Source organism: Mus caroli, chromosome 4 (assembly GCF_900094665.2).
Source record: "Mus caroli chromosome 4, CAROLI_EIJ_v1.1, whole genome shotgun sequence".
In the NCBI taxonomy this organism is placed as follows: domain Eukaryota; kingdom Metazoa; phylum Chordata; class Mammalia; order Rodentia; family Muridae; genus Mus; species Mus caroli.
Window position 1 is genome coordinate 96,728,879 of NC_034573.1, and position 23,851 is coordinate 96,752,729.

Consider the following 23,851-nt stretch of genomic DNA (forward strand, 5'->3'; position numbering starts at 1 on the left):
AAATCCAACACATAAATTAATATGAGGGTCTTATTATTTCCATCTCAGGTAGTCGACCCAACTCTGAGTCAAGTATTGCAGCGCAAAGAAGGCATTACCTATAGTGGATGGCCAGGCGTGTATTTATTCCATGGTAGAACAGCGAAGACCAGTATTATCCTAAAACATAAAACGTGAGGATATGATGTAGACTCCCGCAGGAGGGCAAAGGAAGGATGTGTGTGATTGGTGGCTCTAGCTGATGGTGTCTGACATGCTTTTGGCCTGGAGAGAATTTTCAAATGAAAACACTAAAGTAAAAGCCATGTTCTTCCTTCCAACAGGGTGTTGTTGCTGGCGCACGTTCCAAGGGAGAACACAAACAGAAAATCTTTTTAACCATCTCCTTTGGAGGAATCAAAATCTTTGATGAGAAGACAGGGGTAAGCGAAAGCGTCACGTGGCAATGCGAAATTGAATCCATTGACAGATGTGCCCCTAAAAGCCTCTTTTCTGCGGGCAGGAATATCAAACAAGCATAAAAACACATAAAGCAACTGACAAACTTGATCAACTGTGATCATCCATCAAGGCTCTTGCCTGACTTGGCCACGGCATTACTGCTCCGTGCTTCTTACACAGTAATTGTGGTCTAAGTGTCACGCTGTCCCCGTAATCTAATGGGAGATTGATGAGCTCTGAAGAGTGTTAGTCATGTGACAGCTTGCATTAGATTCTTGTGTGCATTGGTATCTTCAGTGATATGCACTTGGGGAGACATATGTTGGCTTTGGGAATATGTTAGGCTAAGCCCCAGACTCTCCAGTGTAAACCGTCACACTTTGCAATTGCTGTTATCAAAGGAATAAATAGAGTTCTTAATCTAAAAATAAATAAATAAACAAGCTATCACTCTCTAATCAGTCAGGGCAAACTACCATGTTTGTTGAATCCACCAGATAAAGAGGTTTGTGTTTTCATCAAGCTCATGACTGCACTGAACTACCAGGCTCAAGCCAAGAACTCCTACAACACTGTGCAACACTGTTGGTCTTGGTCATTGAGGGTTAGAAAAAAAAAAACAGATAAGCATTCTGTGGTCCCATGCCCAAGAGAGCCAGAATGTCGGTTTCCTTGTATTCACTCAGTGTTTCACAGCATATAAAACACCTCCATATACGTAACTCCCTTTGAACTTTGCCAAGATAACACCTCAGGCAATTTATAAGCAATACTCCAACCAGCCATATTATTTGACCTCAATCATGTTGTTATTATTACCTCTTGCTTGTTCTGACTAGTAACACAAGGATAAGAAGATGATAAGCTAGAAGTAAGGAATGTGTTTTGTTGAAGAAGCATACTTCAGGAAAATTACTTCTAAATAAAGCGACATAGAAGAGATTTTGGTCATGAACATAGTTACAACCACCAGAGAATAGGGGTGGCCCAAATAGCCATTGGATGAATAAAATGTGGAATGCTAGGGAGCCTGAACATGCCAGGGATGTCTGGCAAGTGCTGCAATCTGGATGGACTTCGAAAGGAAGATGCTGAATGGGTCACGCTAGGCACAAAGCGACACTGAATGAGGAACCTAAAACATTCAAAATCCTAGACTGTGAGGTATACCAGTGACTGCCAAGGCTTAGGGAGAATGGAGATGGGAGCTGGTTTTCAATGGCATGGGGTCATGGTCAGTGATTTAGAAAGTAGGTGAGAGTGATTATTGAAAGGGGCACAATGTATGATTTGGGGGTACAAAGATGGTTCAGCAGTAAATACTGCTCTTACAGAGACCAGAGTTCAGGTTGCAGCACCCATGTCTCAAATGGTGCCTGCAACTTCACAACTTCAGCTCCCAGGGATCTGATACCATCTTGCATATGCATTATATATATATATGTGTGCGTGTGTGTGTGTGTATGTGTGTGTGTGTATGTATGTGTGTATATATATACATATATATACACATATATACATATATATATATATACACACACATACATACACACACACACATACACTCAGAGACTAAAATATAAATCTTTTAAATGTATGTGTCCTTAATGCCTATATTCTGGCTATATACTTTAAAAGAGTTCATATAAATTTTGTAATATATATTTTAGCACAATAAATATAATAACTAGTAATAAAAGTATGCACTTATCCAGTGCCTCCTACATACTAATTATGTTAGTCATTTTACATGCATTATTCAGTTTCATCCTTACAACCATGCAATAATAGTAACTGCTATTTTCAGATTCTGTAGTAAAACACTGGAGACAAGCTGGCTTTTTAAAGAATAGAGGCTTACTTCGCTACATTGATTGAACCTTAAAGTCATAGCTTTGGCATTAGCTTGGCTGTGGTGAGGACCCTATAGTGTCTATTGTCCCAGCAGTGTAAGCATGAATGAGGGCAAGAGATAACACTTGGAAACAGGGAGACAGCAGGCCACAGGGGTTCCACAGCCCCTTCTAAGGGCAAAAGGATTGCCCAGGAGGTCCTTCCCCTTAGAAGCACACACCATTTCTGACATTGCCACCTTAAAGACCAAATCTTCAACACCTGAACCTTGAAGGATACAAAGGTTCAGATTGTACCCAACCCTAGCCATGTTGTGTTCCAGGCATCCTGATGCTTCATAAGTACCAGGTTACATAAACATCCTAACTATCCAAGAGCTAGGTGGCACCACCATCTCTGTTTTACAGATGAAGATGACAAGGACAGAAAGCTGGGCACGGCTTTTGGAAAAATGGGTAATTAGAGCCAGTGCATTTTGGCCAGTGTTTGCATGGCTGAAACGCCTGTTATATCTTAGGTTTAGTGACAGTCCTAATTTTACCGATTTGCTCGCTTGTTTTTGTTTTTTTATGAACAAGTCAGTCAGATGCACCTTCTATGGTCAGGAGAGGCTCCAGAAGAAGCGAACAAGCAAAGAGAATCCATTGACAAGTCCTGGAGAGGAAGCATAGCTCACCACACAGGGTCACATGGGGAAGACACAAAGGAACCCAAAGACCAGAAGATAGCAGTAGAGGGACCTCCTAAACCTTAGACCATAGCCTTTATTTGAATTCCCACAGGAAATTGAATGCAGAGCAAGGGGACAGTTTGGAACTGTCTATGGAAAATCATCTCCTCTACCTCTAAGCCATGCGTGTAGTCTCCTAGTCCCCAGCACCTGACTCTCTCATGATTAAGCCAGAGCAAATGTTCTCTTGTGGCTTTGGATTGGCCAGTTTGCCTGTCTATCAACAGCATAGTCCTTACTGGACCTTTTGTTGTGTCTAAGAATTTGCTCTCCCTGAGAAGGGCAGTGCTTTCCCATCCAGAAAGGCTTATGCATATCTCAAAACAGCATGATATATGGAAAACTGAAAAGTATTTACAATGCAGTGTTCAGGGATAGAATATAGATTTAACCTCCGCTTCCCCTGAATAGAAAATCAATACAATTTACCTCTATATTATTGGAAAAGATCAGATTGCCTGCTGGTGTCTTGATGGAAGGGAGTTTAGGATAAGGGCACAGGAGTCAGGAGAAACTGGGCTTGAATTCTACAGCCAAGTGTAAGCCTCCACTACTTTCTTCAAACTGTGGTCTCAGAACCTGAGAGTTTGTGCCCTTCCTTGGAAAGATTATACTTTTGGATACCTGTGCTCCACCTGAAACATCACATTAAAATCAGGTGAAAGGATATTGGCAAATCGGTATCTGTCCTGGTGGTTAGGACCAATACCAGGACAGGGACTAGGGGACTGTGAAGTACTCTGGCCAAGCCTTCTCAGCACACACTCCATCTCTAGAATCCTGTAGCGTACCAAGTAGAGAATGGCAGGTCTGCACAGACTTAGAGAAGACATCTGTCTTTCACCACTCTGTGGGAGCCAAGTAATTGGGTGTAACCTCAGAGATACTTTTGCTGTGGTTTATATATCAAATATTATGATGTCACCTCTAGTTCTTTCCTGATTCCAGCTCTGTTTATCATAATGACAGCCAGCATGTTCAAAGGGACAGAGACAGAAGCAGGAGCTTGGGGTATCTGGTCTCTTTCCTTGTTTGCAGACCATGATTTGGGCTTTGCTACTCCTCCTCTATGCCTCGGCCCTCCATCAAATAGACCATGACTATGCCAGATAGAGATCTAGTACTTTAAATGTTTACCAGTGAAGAAGAGTACTTTGCATTCTTAACATTTATATACCTCCTCTAGCATCCATCTTTGAAGTCGTATTTTATTTTATTCTTTATAAAAGGAAACAGTTAAAAAAAAATAAAATCAGCCCCAAAACAATTGGCTTGGTTGAGTAAATGTCAGATCCTTGGTGGAAAATCAGAAAAGGAGGCAGAGTTCAGTGTATGCTGTCTCAATCCACTGCCATTTTATGTGGTTAGCCCTGGTCCTATGCAGCATCTACCTTCTGTAGATGTCCCGTATTAGTCTACCACAACATAAGTCCTGGAAAAACAGCAAAAGGTTTGAGAGGGCATTGGATCTCCTGAAACTGGAGTTACAGATGGCTATGAACTACTACATGTGGGTGCTGGGAATCAAGCCCAGGTCCCTCTGCAAGAGCAACAAGTCCTGAGTTTTCTCCAGGGTGAGTTTATTCAAATCTTAAGTGTGACTGATGAGGGGGTAAAGAAGGCTCCTTGCTGGAAGTTTCTAAAGGGCAGTTTTAGTATGTAGATACCTTTCCCAACAGGCTGACCTGCTCAACAGAGTGATGGGCTATGCTCTGTGAGTGAGTTCACCATCGCAGGGGGCAGGAAGACTGCATCTTATGATAGGATTGTTGAAGGAAGTATGGCAAGAGATATACAGCAAAGCCATGTCTGTTAATTTCTGAGATGAATTTTAAGGGTCTGTTCCTCCCTGAAAGTAAGAAACCCTGATGTTTCTGCTTGAAAGCCTTCCCTGGGAGATGCCAGCACTGAACTGAACCTCTCTGCCCTTGCCCAGCAGGGAAGTGCCAGCCCACTGCATGGTGGGATTTTCATGTTGAGGAAAGGAAAAACTAGACTTTATCATTTGGAATGATAAATCATGATTGATGGTTTTTTTTTTCAGTCTGAATATTTTTGCCCACGTTTGACTACACTTTTTTTTAAGCTGAGAAAAGAAACATTTGCTAGAAAACGTGACAATAGCTAGAATTTTAAAAACCTAAAATTGTCAAAAAAAATGTTTTGATCCCAATTAAAAAGACCCTTTGCAGCAATTTACACCCTGTCTTGAATCTCAAAGAACTCCTGGTCCCTTGTATGAGTGAATTGTGTATTATTATTGGCATGTGGTGGTGGGGGGATAAATCATTGTTGAAAGCTGCTCATATTCACACACTTAAGACATAGCTAATCTATCAGCAGGATTGGTGAGAAGAGAGAGATGACATCCAGTGCATTTCTGTTATTAGTCATGCGAGCAGGAGCCCATCGATAAGCAGGAAGGAGATGCTCAGCAGTAAACCAGTCGTTCTCTAGACAGTCCGGTCTACCAAGCCCAGAGCCTCTCACTCACATTTCACAGAGAGGAAACTGAGCTGCTGGAATGTCCCTGGCCAAGTGTGTAGACCCAGAGCAAACCTGGCAATGCCAAGAGCTTCTCCATTCCTGGGATTATCACTAACCCTCTCTTCTCTCAACTTAGATTTTTATTCCACAGAGTCATTTTACCTAGTGCTATAAAAAAAATCATAAATATTGCAAGATCCTAAGGATGGGTCTGTTTCTTCGGATGGACCATCATGGCCTGCATCAACGTTTCAAGAGGCTAGATTATCCTCATCACAACCGCATATGAATTTCACTCTTTCTTTGGGTGCGCTAACAGTTACCCAGATGCTATCTTACAACCCACTCTATGAAGTAGTCACTATTATTATCGCCATCTTACAAGTGGGCAATTTTAGATCCAAGTAGTTTCAGCCACACAGCTAGTAAGTAATAAAATCAGAATGCAATATCAGGTAGCCTGATGCAGAAACCCTAATACTGGCAAGGGCTACCTAATGGCACCATGCCTAATTTTATAGATGATTTCTTGTAATATATAAGAGAGCAAATTCACATGACCTCTGTCTGATCACCACTGTCATTTTCTTCTTGTGTGCCCTGAATGGGGATAAGAAGCAGAGCAGATAAAGCTGGGATGCCGTCCTCATGGGCAGGCAGAATGTTGACAGTTTGACTCTCAGGTGATTAGCCAGTAGCATCTTGGAAGCCTGTCTATGCCGTGTGCAGCTTGGTTCCTAGGGATTTAAAGATGAATAAGACATGGCCCTTGGCCCTGAGGCATTCATAGCTTAGTGCAAAAGCAGTTTCACAAAGTGAACTGACAGCTGCCAAGGCACAGACATGAACAAAGTTGTCCAGGCTCAGGGACTAAAGCCTAGCTTTGCCTAGAATATTCCTGGCAGTCTTCACAGGAGAGGACGCGCTGATTTGACAGTGGAAGTGGCTGATTGAAAAGATGAGGTGGAGGGGGCTAGAAGAGACAGTAGTGTCTATAAATTCACACCTTTCTTGAAGGGAAGTTATGTGTGCTCATTCTTTGTTTCCTGCAGGATATTGGGTGCCTCTATAAACACGTAGACAAATAAGGCTTTGTCTTCCTGTTCGCCACTGTTGTCTGTTTGACTCATGGTGACTTCCCCAATTTGGGGTTCCAGTGATATTTACTGCAGCAGGAATAAATTGACAGCGTAATTAAAAACCACAAATGCACTGAATAAGTAGAGCATAGCACAGGAAAGGTAGAGAATGACCAAGGACTCCACCCTGCCCCTCATGATAAATGGCTAACCGTGTTTTAAATGCATTGGCTACACTTAAGTTTCAGGACTGGTTGGATAAGTTCCTTTGAGTAAACAGAGTGTCACCTTTAGCAGTACTTCATCAAAAATTGGGCTGTTCCTAGTCAGTTCAAACTGAGTGTTCTGAGCATGCTCAGGAAGAGCAGCTGAGGTCAGTGTGGGAGGCTGGCTGGCCTCAGGGAGGACGACTGTAAGATGAAGGGCAGTGTATTGGGAGATGGGAATCTTCAGAGATGGTACTATCATCTATCAAGAGAGATGCTGATAGCCACACTGTAAATGTAATGACATCGTTTGTGGCTACTGAATCCAGTTGCATGGGATCCTAACAATTCCTGAAGTTTCCAGATTTCCCCTAAGTTGCTATTTATAACAGAAGTAGATTTTTTTTTTTTCGAGATGGGGTTTCTCTGTATAGCCCTGGCTGTCCTGGAACTCACTTTGTAGACCAGGCTGGCCTCGAACTCAGAAATCCGCCTGCCTCTGCCTCCCGAGTGCTGGGATTAAAGGCGTGCGCCACCACGCCCGGCAGAAGTAGATTTTTTTAATCACCTTTTTTTTTTGGGGGGGGGGTGCGAGACAGGTTTTCTCTGTATAGCCCTGGCTGTCCTGGAACTCACTTTATAGACCAGGCTGGCCTCGAACTCAGAAATCAGCCTGCCTCTGCCTCCCGAGTGCTGGGATTAAAGGTGTGCGCCACCATCACCGGCTTTTAAATCACCTTTGATGACTCTTGAGCTTTCTTCTTTCTTCAACTCCTAAGTTTTTACAACAAACTCATCTTGTCTCCCTTGTGTATGTGTAAGGAATCCATACAGCACTTTTTCCTATCACAGCTCTTGGGGGGAGGGGTAGTAATGCAAGAATTTAATTGTTAGGAACTAACTGCTAAGTATTCTTGCAATACTCAGGACAGATGTACACAACAGAAGATATTTTCCTGTGTGATATGACTTTCAAATGTCTTGCCAGACATTCATGTAGATGAGAAACCTGTTTGTAATTACTTGAATCTAAAACCTAGCTTGGTTTCACATATCAGCAAAGAATTTTTTGTGTCATATTCAGATCTCAAGAAAGGGGTGGGGGGAGCACTTTGTTTTGTTGAGAGCTTAGCAAGACCTTTCATGGATTCAGAAAACCACACTGCTGCTTTGTTGATCATGGCTCAGTCAGCCCTCCTTGTGACAGCCATCCCTCATGCCACTTACCCCTACTCTAGCCGTCCCTCATCCAGCTCTCCCGTTCATTGTTTGGTTGCTTGTTCAGTTGTTCTTTGTTGACGTCTATTCTAAACAAAGGAGTATCAATGTCCTTGATCTCTACGTTCTCCTGAACCCTTGTTTATTGATAAGAACGGAGCATACATTGTGACTCTTCCACTGTAGCTGTAACTGAGCACCTATACATAGAAATTCACTTTCTTTTATGGGCTGGAGATAGAGCTCAAGGCTAGGGTGCTTTCCTAGCTGGTGTGAGGCCCTGGATTTAACTATCAGCATCACAGATAAAAAGCAGGGGGAAGTAGAGGGATTGGGAACGGGAGAGGGAGATATGCACATTATTATAAAATCAGAAAATATTTCTTACATTATCTTTATGTTATAATTAGGATATTTTTTATTTGTGTGTGTGTAGAGTAAACTTTATGTGTATAGGGGCTTCTATAACTACTTCCAAATAAGAGGTGATAAAATATGTTATTAAAAAGGAATTGGGGGCTATGTAAGGTTGATTGAAGACTTGTCTCTACCACTGGGAATGAAACAGCCCCAACCCCCATTAAGAAACACAGAGATACATCATGGGGCAATAGATACCCAGGGGAGCCTCCACCCACTCAGATGAAAAGGGGAGGGGGAGAAGGATTGTAGGAGGGGGTGACAGGAAGTGGAGCAGTGAGTAGGATGTAAAATGAATGAGCAAAATAAATAAATAAATAAAACACAGAGGCTGGGCATTCAGGTATATGAATAATAGAAAACTAAAAGAATTTGAATATAAAGGGAGAAAGATAGACAATTAACATCAAAGTTAAGAATAAATGACTTTTTTCATTTGACTAAAAAAAACCAACAACAGAGAAAGATCTAAGAAGATGGGACTGAGGCTTAAAAGACATACAGGAATTAAAGGTGGAAACCCAGACATACAGTCTTCACTGTGGTCTTTGAAGTGGAAAGGTCACAAAGGGGACGAACACAGGGGAGAAGTGGGCCTGGGTTTGCAGTCCTCACCAGTAAAGCAGTTGGAACCTGTATAACTCTAAGAAAAAACAATACCATGGAGGAAAATAACCCCCAGAGCCTCAATTGCTTGTTTCTGTATCTGAATGACTATGTGGATAGGAAGCAAAATTTCAAAATTCATTATTTTAATTGATATGAGTGAAATGTATTTTGTTTGCACAACATGATGTTCTGAAAAGCTTGTGTAATGTGGTAAGAACACGAAGATGTACTGTCAGACATTTCCAAGCCTGCCTCCATGGCAGTTGCCATGAACGATTGAAGGAGCAAGAAAATACACTTGTATCCTCTCTAATTGTTCAGTGTTGGAACAACTGAAAACGTGACTGGACATTGGACACATGACTGGCAAAAACAGCAAGCAGAGTAGTTATGTGCCCGTGGCCATAGGGAAGGAGAGTGCTAGCTAAGCCAACAAGATGGAGACACAACCCGTCTCCATAGGGTAGAGAGACCTGAAGCTGGAGACTGTTGCAAAGGCAGAGTAAACCATTGCGGGGGGGGGGGGNGGAATTAATGAACCCAAAGTGTAGACAGCAGCCTGGGTCAAAGTTTGTCTGAACTCTGGTTTCACAGCCTATCTTAGTCTCTTCTATGGAATGAGTCTAATCTTCCTTGGTTGGTAAATTACAGAAGGAAGACAGTAGCCTCTGCAGCTCCCTCTTGAAAGATCCTGTTCTTGGGTAGGAAGGGAACTCAAGCATTTCCCTGTTCCCAGGTATCTCCTGTTTAAACTACTGAGAACACTATGGTGCCCAGTTTGGGAGTGAACCCCTGAACTTTATCGTCGGCACTCTGCTGTGCCGTGCCTCTCAAGATCTTATTCTGCATGTTTAGGTGGAATTTTGTGTCCCATGAGCAACATCTCCACAATTGTTTTTTTTTTCAAGTTTTAAATTGTATTCTTTGACAATTTCATACATTTATATAGTGGATTTTAGTTGTCTTCACCATTTTCCTATCTTGTTTCCCCTCCACAGAAGTCCTTCGTTTCCAAGAAGTCCCCATCCTACTTTTATGTCATGTTTAATGTGTGACTTCATGAGTGTAATCAGGGTAGCTTTCATGAGGATGGGTAGGAGGGCATTTAATGAATCATGAACAACCTTTTCAGTGCCTACATACTGAACAAAATAACATGATCCCCACAGCAACCATTAAGAGGTAGGGCCTCGTGGACTGCTGCTGTGACATATTGACTGGCTCAATCTCCTTTAGGTCATGACAATTGCATGACAGTTCCAGTCCAGAAGACCAATTTTGTGTGTGCCTGTGTACTTCGCCTTATCTTCTCTCTCTTACATTGTTTCCAAAGCATTGATATCCACTATAATCTCTGTGTCTCAAAGGCGAGCCACAATTTCTTTTAGCCTGCTTTGTCCTTAGAAGCCACTATCTTCTCTTCTTCAGTAGCTTCACCATTTGTAGGCTCCATGATTGTTAGAGTGCTTGCCTAACATCCATGCCCTGAATTCAATTCTTGGCACCTCAGATATCAGGAAGGTGAAGGGAGGAGGGCCAGAGGTTTAAAGTCAGACTTAGATACATCCTTTGAGGCTGCCTATGGTGCCTAGGAACCTGTTTCAAAAAAAACCAGCAAATGATATAAGTGTCTGGGCCACATATCAGATTCCAAGGTGCCTCTTACGAAAGAAATCGGTCCTGTGGTGCAATGGATACTGGAAGCCCTGAAGCTGTTCAGAACTGACCAGTCCCAGGTGTCAGGGATGCAAGAGCCTTTACGCATTTAAATATCCTCATTTCCAGAGGGAGAAGCCCAGAGCACACATGGAAGCAACACCTGAGACCTCCTCACAAATTAGTTGTAAAAGTCTGTAAAGGAAGATGTCCACATCAGTCCCAGTCATCTGCTTAAAATCCCCTTATTCTTTTCTATCCAGGGCTCCCCCAGAGCCAGGGCTACCCCAGATGGGAATAGCATGGTCACCAGGTATCTGAAAGAAGAAACAGGGCCTCTTATATCTCTTCAGTGTCTTGTTTGATAATGATCATTTCATCATTTTCCCCTTTCCTTTCTTCCCTATAGACCCTTCCATGAGTACTTCCCCTTGCTTTCAAATTTAATTTTTAAAAAAGTGTTACATTCATACATATATATCACATTAACAATGTATAGGTAAAGTCAGCCATGGTTTTGTAAACTGCCCCTGTTTGGAAGCTCCCTAAATGAGAGAACCCAAAGCTGAGGATAGTTACAGTAGCTAGAAGACTATGCAGACTCCTGTCATATTTGGCCAACTCAGAAAATACATCTTTTCTTCAGTCTATACCCTCACTAATCCTGTTCTTTAAAGTGGTAAGGACATAATTCTTAATCTAATCCTATAACACAAGTAAGAAAAACATTATTCCCATTAGACAGATGCGAAAACTGGGGCCAGGGTTGATTTAGCAGTAAATATCCAGTAACTGGAAGTGGACCTTCAGTCCATGGAGTGCTAAGGCCCCTGCTTTCCACACCCTGCATATGCTGTGTTTCCCCTGCTACACTGCTCAGGGCCTCAAACAAGCAGGTAGATGTTCACTGGCTCCCAAGGAGAGTGGCCATACTGCCCTTAGGCTTGTCATCATGCAGACAGACACTGACACTGAAGGTTTATTGGGTACAAATAACCTCAAAGGCTCATCTTAAAATTACAGTGTAACCATGGAATGGGTCATCTATCGCTAACAGGAAAAAAAATAACAATGTCTAACCCATAGGCCATCATCTTCTGACTGTTCTGGGTAATTTTTATGTTAAAGATTAGTCTAATTTTGTCCTTCTCTATAGCCACGGATCCCCCCCTGGGATAATGGGGTAAGGACCAGGTGAGACCTCTGTGTCTTCGTTTCCTGCTTCTTTGACCCCTGGTCTTTTGGCGTGACGCACAAAAGAAAACTTATTTATTACTCTCTTTTATTGAGCATCCCTTGACAGACACAGTTGATTTCCTCCCTGATGTTGGTAACATGTATCTTCACTGAATGTTATTAACCCCCATTTTACAGGAGAGATGATTGTGACGTCAAAAATAAAGTATTAGATCACTTGACCACCTTTAAATTTGCATCCATTTACGCATTCAAAATTACCTCCTGTGTTCTGTGAGATGCTGCCAGGCATTTGGTGACACAAAGGCAGGTCCTACCTCGTGGTGCTTATATCCTAAGGTACTAAGACTGGCATGTTATACTAGACATCCATAAATATGTAGTCTACTAGGGAGTCCCCAGTTTTATGGAGCAGGTCAGTGGTAAGGAAGGAAGGTCAGGGAATCCTCCCACCCCAGTGCATATCCCGTGTCCTCCCTTGCTTTGTGTTTTCTCTAAATCACCCATATTAGCATGTTACCAGGGCTTCCTGCAGCTTCGAGGGTTACCTGTGTAATGGAGAAAGACGGTTCTGAAATTCTCATTGGGATTCTGGCAGCTATTAACTTGATGAATCAGGGCTGTCCAGTTGTGCTTCTTCTGTTTCCGTGGCTGAGTGTTTTCTTTGAGGCTTGCCGGTTATCTTTCTATCGCCCTCCATTTATTTTGAATTTTAATTTAAAACTCATTTTCTGTGACCGTGCCTTGGTGTCTAACAGGTGCTTGCAGGTTCCGGAACACTATCCCAGCAGGAGCTCTGCGTGTCCAAAGGGCGATGCTGTGATTAAACAGACTGTTTTCTGCTGAGACCTGTGCAGCAGTGGATCCGGTGGCAAAGGACTCAGGGTTCTGCCTGCAGCAAAAGACTGTATTCTCAGAGAGGCCAAGACCAGAGCCTTGATGGGAGGAACAAAAAGAGATCTTTCTCCTGGAGCCTGTGGAGATGGCTCAGGGATCAAGGCTGGTCTTGGGGCCTGGTGACCACTGGGGAGTGTGTGGACCGAGGTGATGGGTATTGTGGGGAAATACCTTCGTTTGCTATTAGGAGATGTGAGTTTGAGCTGTCACTCCACTGTAGGTGCACGGGTTGTGGTAATACAACCAGCAGTGTGATAATTGAGGTGGTGATAACGTTGATCACACTTACTGGTTCCCAGATCTCTGTCAACACTGTACATACATGTCACTTCATACGTTGAGTCTTAGAACCTGTTAGCAGCTCCGTGTTCTCCTTTGATGTATGCGAGAAGTAATTAACGGCCAGATCTTCAAAATGATCTTGCAAAATAGATGTACTGCCTCCTTTTCAATAGCAGATGCCACAAAGATTCAGAGACAGGCAAAGGGTGGCCTGGCTTCTCAGCTAGGACAGGTGCCCCACCCACCGCGGCATTTCAGACTGCTTCAATTTGTTCACTGTAACAAGAAAACCTGAGGTGAGAAAATGCCCAACGGTGACGGTTAGACACATCTGGAACAGATCGTGTCCATGTACTTATTCAACTTTTGTGCTTCTGTAGATGTATTTACTTCCGGGATTTATAGTGAGCTTAGTTTAAAGCCCTCTTACCATTTTTAGTTTTGAGATCTCAGCCGCTGTTTTTCTGGACTTTTCTCTGCTTTTCTATGAAGTCGGGACAACCGGGCTAATTATATACATCTAGTGTTTTCAATACGAACTATGGGAAGGATTTCAACACAGCAAACCGAAGTTCTAGCTTGTTAGAGATGGGGAGGCAGGTCTCTGTGGTTGTTACTGTGTCTCTGGCCTCTTGGAACTTCCTTGGCTCCTGGTAGCTGCTTTTGGAATTGTACTGAATATCTTGTTGTGCAAGTCATGAAGCCCCTGGTTCACCTCCCTGCCTGACCAGCTCCTAGACCTCAGCTCACTGAGAAGACCTCATAGTGAGTATCTCTAACAGTCAAAAAAAAAAAAAAAGGAAGGACCAGTAGTGAGACTCCCTTTCTTCTGGCCATGCCTGGCCTTCGCAGGGATCCTATGAACAGAGATATTTGTAAACGCTGCTGCGACACATCACATCTAGGTCTGATGTTCATGATTGTGCTGTTCTGTCTTGCTGTTCCACCATCTCCTCAGCTCCCTTCCCTTTTCTCCTCTCTATGTGTACACAGGTGTGCCTTTTTTCTAAGAATCTCCAAAGAAGTCATTTATAAGATGTAACATATAATTTGCTAATAAATTATGTCGAATGACAGGAAGAGACTTGAAGAAGAGACTCACATTTGCTGAGCAACTACTATGTATGGAGGACTGTCTCAGTTTAATACAAAGTCCTATGGGATAGCAGCTCTCCCTGAACAACCCCCCAGCCTGTGAGTCTCACCTCTTCTACCTGTCCTGCCCTACCTGGCGAGGGAAGGCTCTCCTTAACTCCTGTTAAGTCTCAGTTCCGGGTTTCTCATACCTGACACCCTACGCTCTGGAGCACGTGAAAGCATGGTCTGATCAAGAGAGAAAATGGTAAAGTCAGCTTGGTATAGCTGCACAGGTGGTAAAGAGATGACCAGGAGATTTGCTTCCTAGAACACATTTGACTTCTTAACTATTTAGAAAACCAGGGGATTTTTTTTAATGAAAAAAAAAGAAAGAAATTACCAAAGAAACATGGCCTCGCTATCTACATAGCAAATGTTAGCACCCCGAGAGACCTAGGTTTGCATTTTTCATGATGGCTTAAGAGATGCGCAAACTATCTGGAAATTACATATTTAAGTTTTTGAAAATAAAGACTGTGCTGGCAATTGTCAAAACTGAGCACAGCGATAACCTCACTTTCGAGAGGAAGGTAGTTCGTCTTCTATACAAATGGCTGCAAGGAGAGTGTCTGAGACTCTGATACTGAGATGCATCATCTCGTGACTGACTCTGGGCTGTGATGTATTTCCCCATGTGAATAGGCACGCACAGTCTTTCATGTTTATTTCTGTGCTGTCAAAGTCTGTGCCCATGGTCTCCTCCACCCCCTTTACTGAATCCTATGGCGCAGCCCCATGCATACACTTAAAAACTCCTCCATGTGCTGCAGTGAGAAAAAGAATCTTCTAGGATCACCAGTCTCTCTGTAGCTTCCAATGTCCACTCACTTTGCCCCTCACAGCTGATCCTCAGCATTAACCTCACAAGGTGCTCATCACAGGATGGAGCTGAAGCTCAGAGGGGTTGCTGGTCCAGAGGCGTGTGATTGTAATTGATGGAGCATCATTCTTATTTACATCTGATGTCTTTTCTTGCTTCTAAAAGCAAGATATAGTTATTGTAGAAAATTTATAAGACACAATGACGTAATGAACAAGATGAAAATCATCTGAAATACCACCAATTAGAAAACTAGCTAATATCTTACATGAATATAATTTAAGACGATATTATAGCTAATTATACATGTTGCTTTATAATCTACATTGTTACTTATCTGCAAGTTTCCATATTGAGTATTTCTCTACAAATCATTTTCAGCCATGGAAGCATCATAGCATAGGAGACACACGGAATTACTATAATTTTAAAAACAGCATATTGTTAGCACATGGAGGTTGTATCTATGTCTTAGAGGACATTTCTCTACATATCTCTGATTATTTCTCTCATTTAAAACCTGGAATTTCTGGATCAGCATGTATGTGTATTTTAAGACTTTTGATCTTATTTCATTGGTTAATTTTTCTTCTAAAATATTATACGCCCAGATGTCTGTTTTACTGTGCACTTCTCTCCACCTGGAGTATGAAAAATGATTTAAACTTTTTGCTATTGTTGTTTACTTTCAATATCTCTGATTTAACTTCAGTACCTGCTTATAAATATTACGATAGCTCAGTAGCATCCCTCCTCGTGCAGAATTAGCTTTATTAACATATTCTTTTGCACAGTGCTCTTTGATCTTGGGGGATCATTTCACCCAGGTTTTTTCCATCATGATTTGGGAAGGGGGACACTAGTTCTTCTTTGGAGGTCTGATGCAATCATACAGGTAGGGGGATTCCTGTAAAATTTCTTTTTGTGTTGTGAAATGCTCTCTGGGGATGTGTCGTCTTTTTCCTGTGGCGAAAGGATGAAGGTGGCACAACTCAGATCAATGAATGAATCTACCTCTGCAACCCATCATTTCAGATATGTGTGAAGTGTGTGCATCTGCTTCAAACAGTATAGGGGACGAAACGGCACGGATGGGGACAGTGGTGTTACAGCATGGTCCCCATGGTGATTATAATTGGTTTTTGTCTGCCCAGGACACCTCAGTGGCTGTCACAGGGATGAGGGGATCCTGAGACATGGCTGAATTTAAAACCTCATGAAGCCACTTCTAACTTCAGCCATTGTGATTTTTCATGTACCCATATGGATGGACATCACTGGGAAAACTAGGGTTCAATATTCCATGAGGTATAGATCCCACCCAGAGTTCCATAAACACTTTGGGTATGGTGTTTTCTTTGTTGCCTGACTCCCCTCTATAAAGTGGAAATTTTTTATCAGGCTTTTACTGAGTTCCTACTGGACATCAGGCACTGGGATGGGAAGATGAATTCCATCCGCCCTCCTCAACTGCACAGATGGCCCAGTCGTCCAGTCAACACATGATTATCCCATGGTGCAGTTAGTCACATCCCGGGGTAGCAACCTTGCCTCAGGCTCACATCTATGTGCTTCTCTCCTGGTGGCCTGACAGGCAAAGCAGACAGACAACTTCTATGAAATCAGCCAGTAGGAGATACTTCATCAACCTGTACAAGCAATACTGGTGTAGTAGAGGCACAATGTAGGGATAATATGCAGAGAACAGACTCACACCAAAAATACCACCCTCCTCTCTCTCTTCCTTTGCCTAGAAGAGTCTCTCCCAACCCAGTTCTCTTACCCAGTCTCCTTGTCCCTTCCTTTATCTGACTTATGCTAAATAACTATCTGTAGGTCTTTCAATTCAAGCCCTATTTCTTCAAGAATTCTTCCATGTCCCACCAATCTAGGATAGATAGATCTCTTTTCTAGTCTTAGGCATGCATATGCTACTTCTGTTGTAGTGCTTATTAAATATATTCTACAAAGAGAGGATACAACACAAGGGACCATCAATGGATAAATAAGCTCTCTCCCTCCCTATCTATCTATGCACATTATACATAAATAATAAATATATGTGCATGTTATATATAAATAAGCTATGTATAGGTATAAATATGTATATAATTATAAATAAATATGTAAGTATAAATATGTGTATATGAATAAGCTATATATACACATACACACATATGTATGTATATACATATGTGTATATATATATATATATATATATATATATATACTATTTGCCATTGATGGTCACTTGATTTATCTCTACTCTTTGTGTGTGTGTGTGTGTGTGTGTGTATACATGTAATCGAATACTCTACAGTCTTAGGGAGATATGACATATCCTTCAATGTAGATGAACCATAATGACATTGTGCAAGTTAAATAAGGCAGCCAGTAAATGACAAATATTTTATAATTCATCTTATTGTGTTCCATAGTTGTCAAATTCAAAGAGGCAGAAAGTAAAGTAGATTGTAGGAGATAGGCATGGAGGGAAAGTGACAGATTAGTGTCTAATGGGCTTGTAGTTTCAATTTGGGAATCTGACAATATTCTGTATGGGGATGGGGGTCATGGTTACGCAACAGTATAAATATATTTGGGGTTACTGAACTAAGTGTGTAAAATAGTAGAAATTATACATTGTGTTACATAGGCATGTTGCAGCTGGATAGTGCATGGCAGTGTGTCTTTCTGCAGTGTCAGTTCCCTATACAGTGAGGATGAATGGGCTCCATCAATGGGTGTGTAGTGTCAGGCCATGTATCTTACAGGTGAAAGGTGCTTCCTTAAGGAAGAGTGTTGGCTCTGCACATTGCCTTTGTCTTTCCCAGGCCAGCAACATAGCCTCATTTACAAGTAGAGAAATTTAGACTTAGAGATGCGCGTTGACCTTGTGGAACTCACCTGAGAAATGGTCAAGTCAGGCTTGAAAGCCAGGTAGTGTCAGCCCCGATCCAGAAATATCCCCTTCACTGTGCCAGCCTTTATTTGTCGTCTTCACTCTCTGTGCACAGTTAGTGGGAACCAGCTGAGACAGAGGCACGCAGGTGCGGGTGGAATGCCCCATCTTACACAGAGGATGAATGTAGAAACCTGCAGAGAGTGGGAAGGCAAGGAGTGAAGGAACCTGGCCAGGAAGCTTCGTGAGACAGGCACGTCCCATCTCCCCTTTATTCTGGTCACTTTCTTTTCATGTAGCCAACAAAATGGAATGAGAAGATTTATTGAGCCATCACTTGCTCCCCAAGGGGTGTGTGGAGTCCCCATTTCTTAGGTAATTTAACCTAGAGGGGGGTTGCTATAGGCAACATCCCACATAGCTGAGGATTGATACAATGATTTAGTAGGGCCTCTTTTTACCCTAGTCACTGGCCTTCCTTGTGGGAACCCCCTTCTCCAGCTGCATTAAAGACTCCATTAATTTGCTTATGTATAAATTTAAGCTGCTTGGGTACTATTGCATTTCTGAGAGGTCCTGGCTCAAGAATCTTCAGCTTGTACCTTCTCCCCATCAGGATTGACCGATAAGAAAGATGCATCATACATTTTATTGCCTTGTCAACAGAGGGCATGTGACAACTATAAAGCGCATTCATGTACAGTATGAATAACTGTCAAGGTAATTGATAAAGCCGCCTGTAATAAGGGTGGCTGAAATGGCCTCCTTGTAAGCTGAGGGCTGTAAATGCTCGGGGGCAAGGGGTACAAAATGAATCCCGCCCTCCAGAAATCACTGTTACCTTTAAATAAATAACCAACTGGGATCTGTAGACTTACCTTTCAAGTAATTATTTTATGTTGCAATTCATTTCATCTGACACATTCAAATCAACTCAAAAAAAAAAAAAAAGAATACCCTAAATCTCACATTGTCTGCATAAAGCACACGTCTGGGCTGAAAGAGGTTTGAAACGGAGAGAGGCTGCCCCTTCATTTAAAGAGTTGGGGAAGATGAAGATGCTGGAAGAGATGTAGTCCCTGTTCAGAAGGGTGGCATGGCAGCAGCCTGTTGCCATCAGTTTACTTATCCAAAGCAGTGTCAGGCTCTCGAGTGAATTCTAGGTCAACTCTGTATAACAACAGTAATTGTAGCAAAACCCAACATTGAGCACCCACTGTGTCTCCAGTGTTCTCTTCTCTGAAGAGTCATAGGAGTGGATCCACTTCTGCTATCGGGTGATCTCTGTGCACCAGATTGTTAATGTGAAAACAGTGATAATACAAAACCCCAAGTCCAATCAAAAGATGAAACGGGTCAAATATCCACAGTGCCCGGAACATTCCCAGTGCACAGTGAGTGTTTAACTGTAAACTGACAACAGCCAAGGGCCTCAGAGTTTCGGAGGCTTGGTGTGGAGCTGGGAATGGAGATAAGTGGAGAGAGGGGCAACAAATACATATGTTGTTGGGAAAAACAACATAACCGATGCTAATTATGGGGAAGCTATGTAATAAAAGAGCCATCCCTGGCTTGGAGAGAAGGCTTAGCAGTAAGAGCACTTGCTACTCTTGCAGAGGACTAGAGTTTGAGTTTGGCTATCAGCACCCACATCAGGCAACTCACAACTGCCTGTATATCTCTAGCTCCAGGGGATCCGACACCCTCTTCTTACCTTTGAGCCCCACCTCCACATGTAGCCTGCACTCACATAGAAATACAGGAATACATATGAGTGCTTTCAAATCCCACTGTCTGGGGGCTGGGATGTGGTTCAATGGTGATTACTTCCTTAATGTGTGGGAGGCTCTGCATGTGAATCTCATCCCTCAAAATAAATAAGTAAAACAATATTTTAACATCTGTCCTCTTCATGACCAGTATAGGAAATATGGAGGATTTAAACATCCTAGAAACAGGTTCAGTGTTGTGCCACAAGCAAAAGTGACCTTGCAAATGCAAGTGGCAACTTTGTAAATATGGCATATACATATATATATATATATATATACACACACACATATTATATATGTATATACGTGAGTATATGTATACATATACGTGTGTATGTATAAATATATAGATATTATATATTACATATATATTATATATATGCACATATACATATATAATATATATGTAAGTATTTCCCACTTCAAAAAGTGAGAACAAGGAAAACACATACTTTTTACTGCAAAATGTCTAGCCCTCTCAGCCAAATGACTCTTCTCATTTATTTTATTTCTTAATTGGAGAGAGAATAGGGTGCAACCAGGCACCAAAGCCAGAGTCACTGGGCTCTTTCCTGTAGGTACAAATTAGATCTGTGCGGCTGCTTCTGCCCCTCATTTTGCTGTCTGCAGACTGGTGTTTGTGTGATGCTAAGATGAACTAACCCAGACTTCTATTCAAGATAAATGCTAGTTCTGTTTTGCGCTGAAAGATGTATGCCAGGACACAGAAAGGATGCTCTCCATGGTACTCCTTTAATTCACAGCAGTCTGAGAGCTGTAAAAAGCCACCTAATTACCTTTTCCTCCCCACTGTATATTTCAATGATGGCAGGTATCCCAATAGGTTCAAGAGAGATCTGATATTAAAGCCATCGGACTATAATCTTCTCCTTTCCCCAACCATATTGTAGTCTAGTGGGGAACAGTGACTATTTGTCCTTACAGCCTCCTTTGTCCTTGGGTTTCTTCCATGCATAATGAACTGGGAAGACACTAAACGTTCCTCTTTGCTCTGCCAGCTTCCACCTGGCCACTTGTAAAATGGGAACGGCCAATCGTTCAAACTGGTCAGTTTGGAGAATACTGAAATGACTTCTGAAGAAGTTGACTGTGTGATTAAATGACCCTGGGAGTTTCCCAGCCTGCCTTGTGAGAGAGTCTGTGAGAAATACTTATTGTCCTGATGGGAATCTGCTGAGCTTTGCAAACAGCAGCCACACTTGTCAAGAGTGTGTTTGCAATTCGTTAGATCTCAGTGCGAGTGTGTAGGAACCTGGACTTGAGTTATGGAGGAGGCAAGAGCAACTGCAGTCATTCGCCTACCGGTCAGATGAATGTCCATCACGAACTTGGTACTCGGGAGCTCTGTGAAGCATCCAATCAGCTTACAACGACTTTCTCACCAGCCGCCTAGTTCTTTGAGAAGCATTGAAGGCCCTCATTCCCAAACAGAGGCCAGGTTTCCTACAAGTCACAGCCTTCTCATATTTATGGTCTCAGCTCAAGGAATTCCTGGAGCCCACATGACTCCTCCTCTTCCTCCTCAACCTTCCCCCACTGAACAGCTTTCCTTTCTGAATGCAACCCCATCCTGTATAGTAGCCACCAGCCACATGTGGTTATTTAACCTTAAATCTGAATGACTCCGAATGAAATAAAATATGTGAACTTGGGGTCTGAGCCACACCAGGTATGCTTTAAGTGTTGAGTGGTGCCAGTGGCTACCAGATCAGAGTAGATACAGACCTTTCTCTTGTAATACAAAGTTATATTGTCTTGGGCTCCTCTTAAGTGTGGCTCACTCTCTTTGCGCTGTATTGGAAACATGCCCATTGCTTCCAAGTTCCTAGCCTGTGCTGACTACATAGACGTACTTTATGATCCCCAAAATGACTTTAAAGTTAGGTGTAACTTAATACCTGACAAGCTCAAGGCTTACTGGTATTAAGCCATAGAGTCTTGGCTGAGAAATAGCTACAGGCTCTGTGCTGACACCAGCGCTGTGTTGGCTACAGGTACTTTTGCATTTAGGAGTGTCATCACATCATTTGTTTCTGATTGACGTCTGTTATGAGCCTAGGAGATGGGGCTGAAGAATTGGGCTGGGCCCTAGAGTGTGGGCAGGATAATGGCACCCATCCACTTTATAAGCTTTATTCATTTTGTGCTTCACACTGGGTTGTATATGCCCTTTCCAATTCTCCTAATCATCACATAATGTAGATGCCATTATTGAATTCAATGTTTTTTTTTTTCAATTAAAAACAGGAAAATGACTAGTAAGGGTAATCAGAAGAGGAAATTAGCAAGTAGAAACTCACAGATCTCTACTGAGAAGCCAGAGTCAGGACATGGAGTCTTGTTACTCCAATCCACTACAATCAGGTCTTAAGCCTCAGCCTCCAAAAAACGTGTTCTCAGCTTCTCTACATAGAGGAGCCATGGAAAACCTCTTCTTGCATTAGGAAGCTAAACAGAGGAGGATGTCTGAGAGGATTGGATGCCTGGAGCTTAGGAACTCGTGTGGTCCCTCGAGAGCAGGCCTTGTGTAAAGACCCGCTCTTTCCCTCCTCTGCGGAAGAGCTAATCGATGCAGCAAATATGTCTGATTGACTTCTTGTCACAGCCCCATTTCACAACAATGGGCAACATCTTCTGTAATCCGAAAACTGATTACAGTCGTACGATCCTGATTTGCTTTGCTTTTAAAAAAATAAATAAATAAATGGAATTCCTCTGTAAGAGTAAGAACTCTTCTGCTGCACTCCCTTATGTTTCCAAGGAGGTTCCTTTCCCATTCCTATTTTTTTTAATTTTTAATATTTTTATTACATATTTTCCTCAATTACATTTCCAATGCTATCCCAAAAGTCCCCCATAGCGCCCCCCACTTCCCTATTTTAAGTGAGTTTCTTAAGTTACAGTGACTGAACTTGAAGATACAGCAAAGAAAAAAAAATAGCACCATCTGCAGTCCATTTCCATTCATTAAGAATGCTGAAACATAATGAAAAGATGACCCAGGGTCACAGTAGTTCTTTCCTATGTGATGGTCAGCGGTTTATCAACAGATGAATCTCACCTGTAAAACTGATATATCTTAAATCCCAAATACAGAGCAACTGGGAGAAGAGATGAGAACCTTGCGAGTAGAGCCCACTTTCCCACGCACACTATGGTCAGGGAAGGAATTTAAACAAGGATCACCAGGGCAGGGAGACCAGGTCAGTTTCCATAGAAACTGTGTCTTACAGTTGCTTTGAGGCCTCACCAAAAGCAGCAGGAAGTGTACAGCCTAGAGTAGAATTCACCCTAGGAGAGAATACATTTGAATTCTTTGACCATTCTCACTCCCTTTGCATTGGTAACAAAGGGTATAAGATTGCAAAGAGAAGCCTGGACTCAAGGCTGCACTGGTCTAGGCAGGTCCAAGTGCACCCTTCATACCCAACGTATAGTTGGCACATCCTAACACGTAACACAAGCTCATAGTCCAAATCCTTCATGACACCTGTGTTTGTAAAAGTGAAAAATAAGCATTTACATCTTAAGGTTATTTTTTTAACTAAAAGAATAATATGTATAAATTATTTCATGAACAGCAAATTCCCATGTCCACAAGTATGGACATATTACATCATGATCACACCTGTTCATTTACATATGGTCTGTGGCTATAGCTGACCTCTTCTGCAGAGGCAGTATGTTCACAAAGCTGAAAGCATTTAACATCTGGCCCTGCCCAGAAAAAGTTTGCCAACCCTGATCTAGAACTTTTAAAGTTAATATTATTTATTTGTATTCCAGCATCTTCATCTAAGAAAGCTAGTCAGTGGTTGTTCCATCCCATGGCAAACATGCAGATCAAGTATGACAGTGAAAGAGCTCAGCATAATGTCTACACATCACAACATAACACACAACATAAGTGGTAATATATGACCATACAATTTGGTCAAGTTAATGAAATGCCAGGCTTTGGAGTTTCCTCATCTCTGAAATTCAGATAGTACCTACCTTATAGGATTTTTTTTTAATTAAGGAACACACCCGCAAGAAGCATTAATGTAATGGCCAGTGTTTATGTAGCACTTACATCACAAGTAGGAAAACCAACATAAAAAATCAGTAAACTGACTTACGG

At 42.2% G+C, this 23,851-nt stretch overlaps 1 protein-coding gene across 5 annotated transcripts in view; it reads left to right on the forward strand.

Moving 5' to 3' along the window:
- Dab1 (DAB adaptor protein 1) overlaps positions 1-23,851 on the forward strand; it is an 853,780-nt gene that overhangs the window by 723,922 nt on the left and 106,007 nt on the right. For all 5 annotated transcript variants that reach the window (XM_029476417.1, XM_029476418.1, XM_029476419.1 and 2 more), the window contains one exon: positions 324-422. In XM_029476417.1, coding sequence (XP_029332277.1) covers positions 324-422 — 99 coding nt within the window. The remainder of the gene's footprint in view (positions 1-323; positions 423-23,851) is intronic.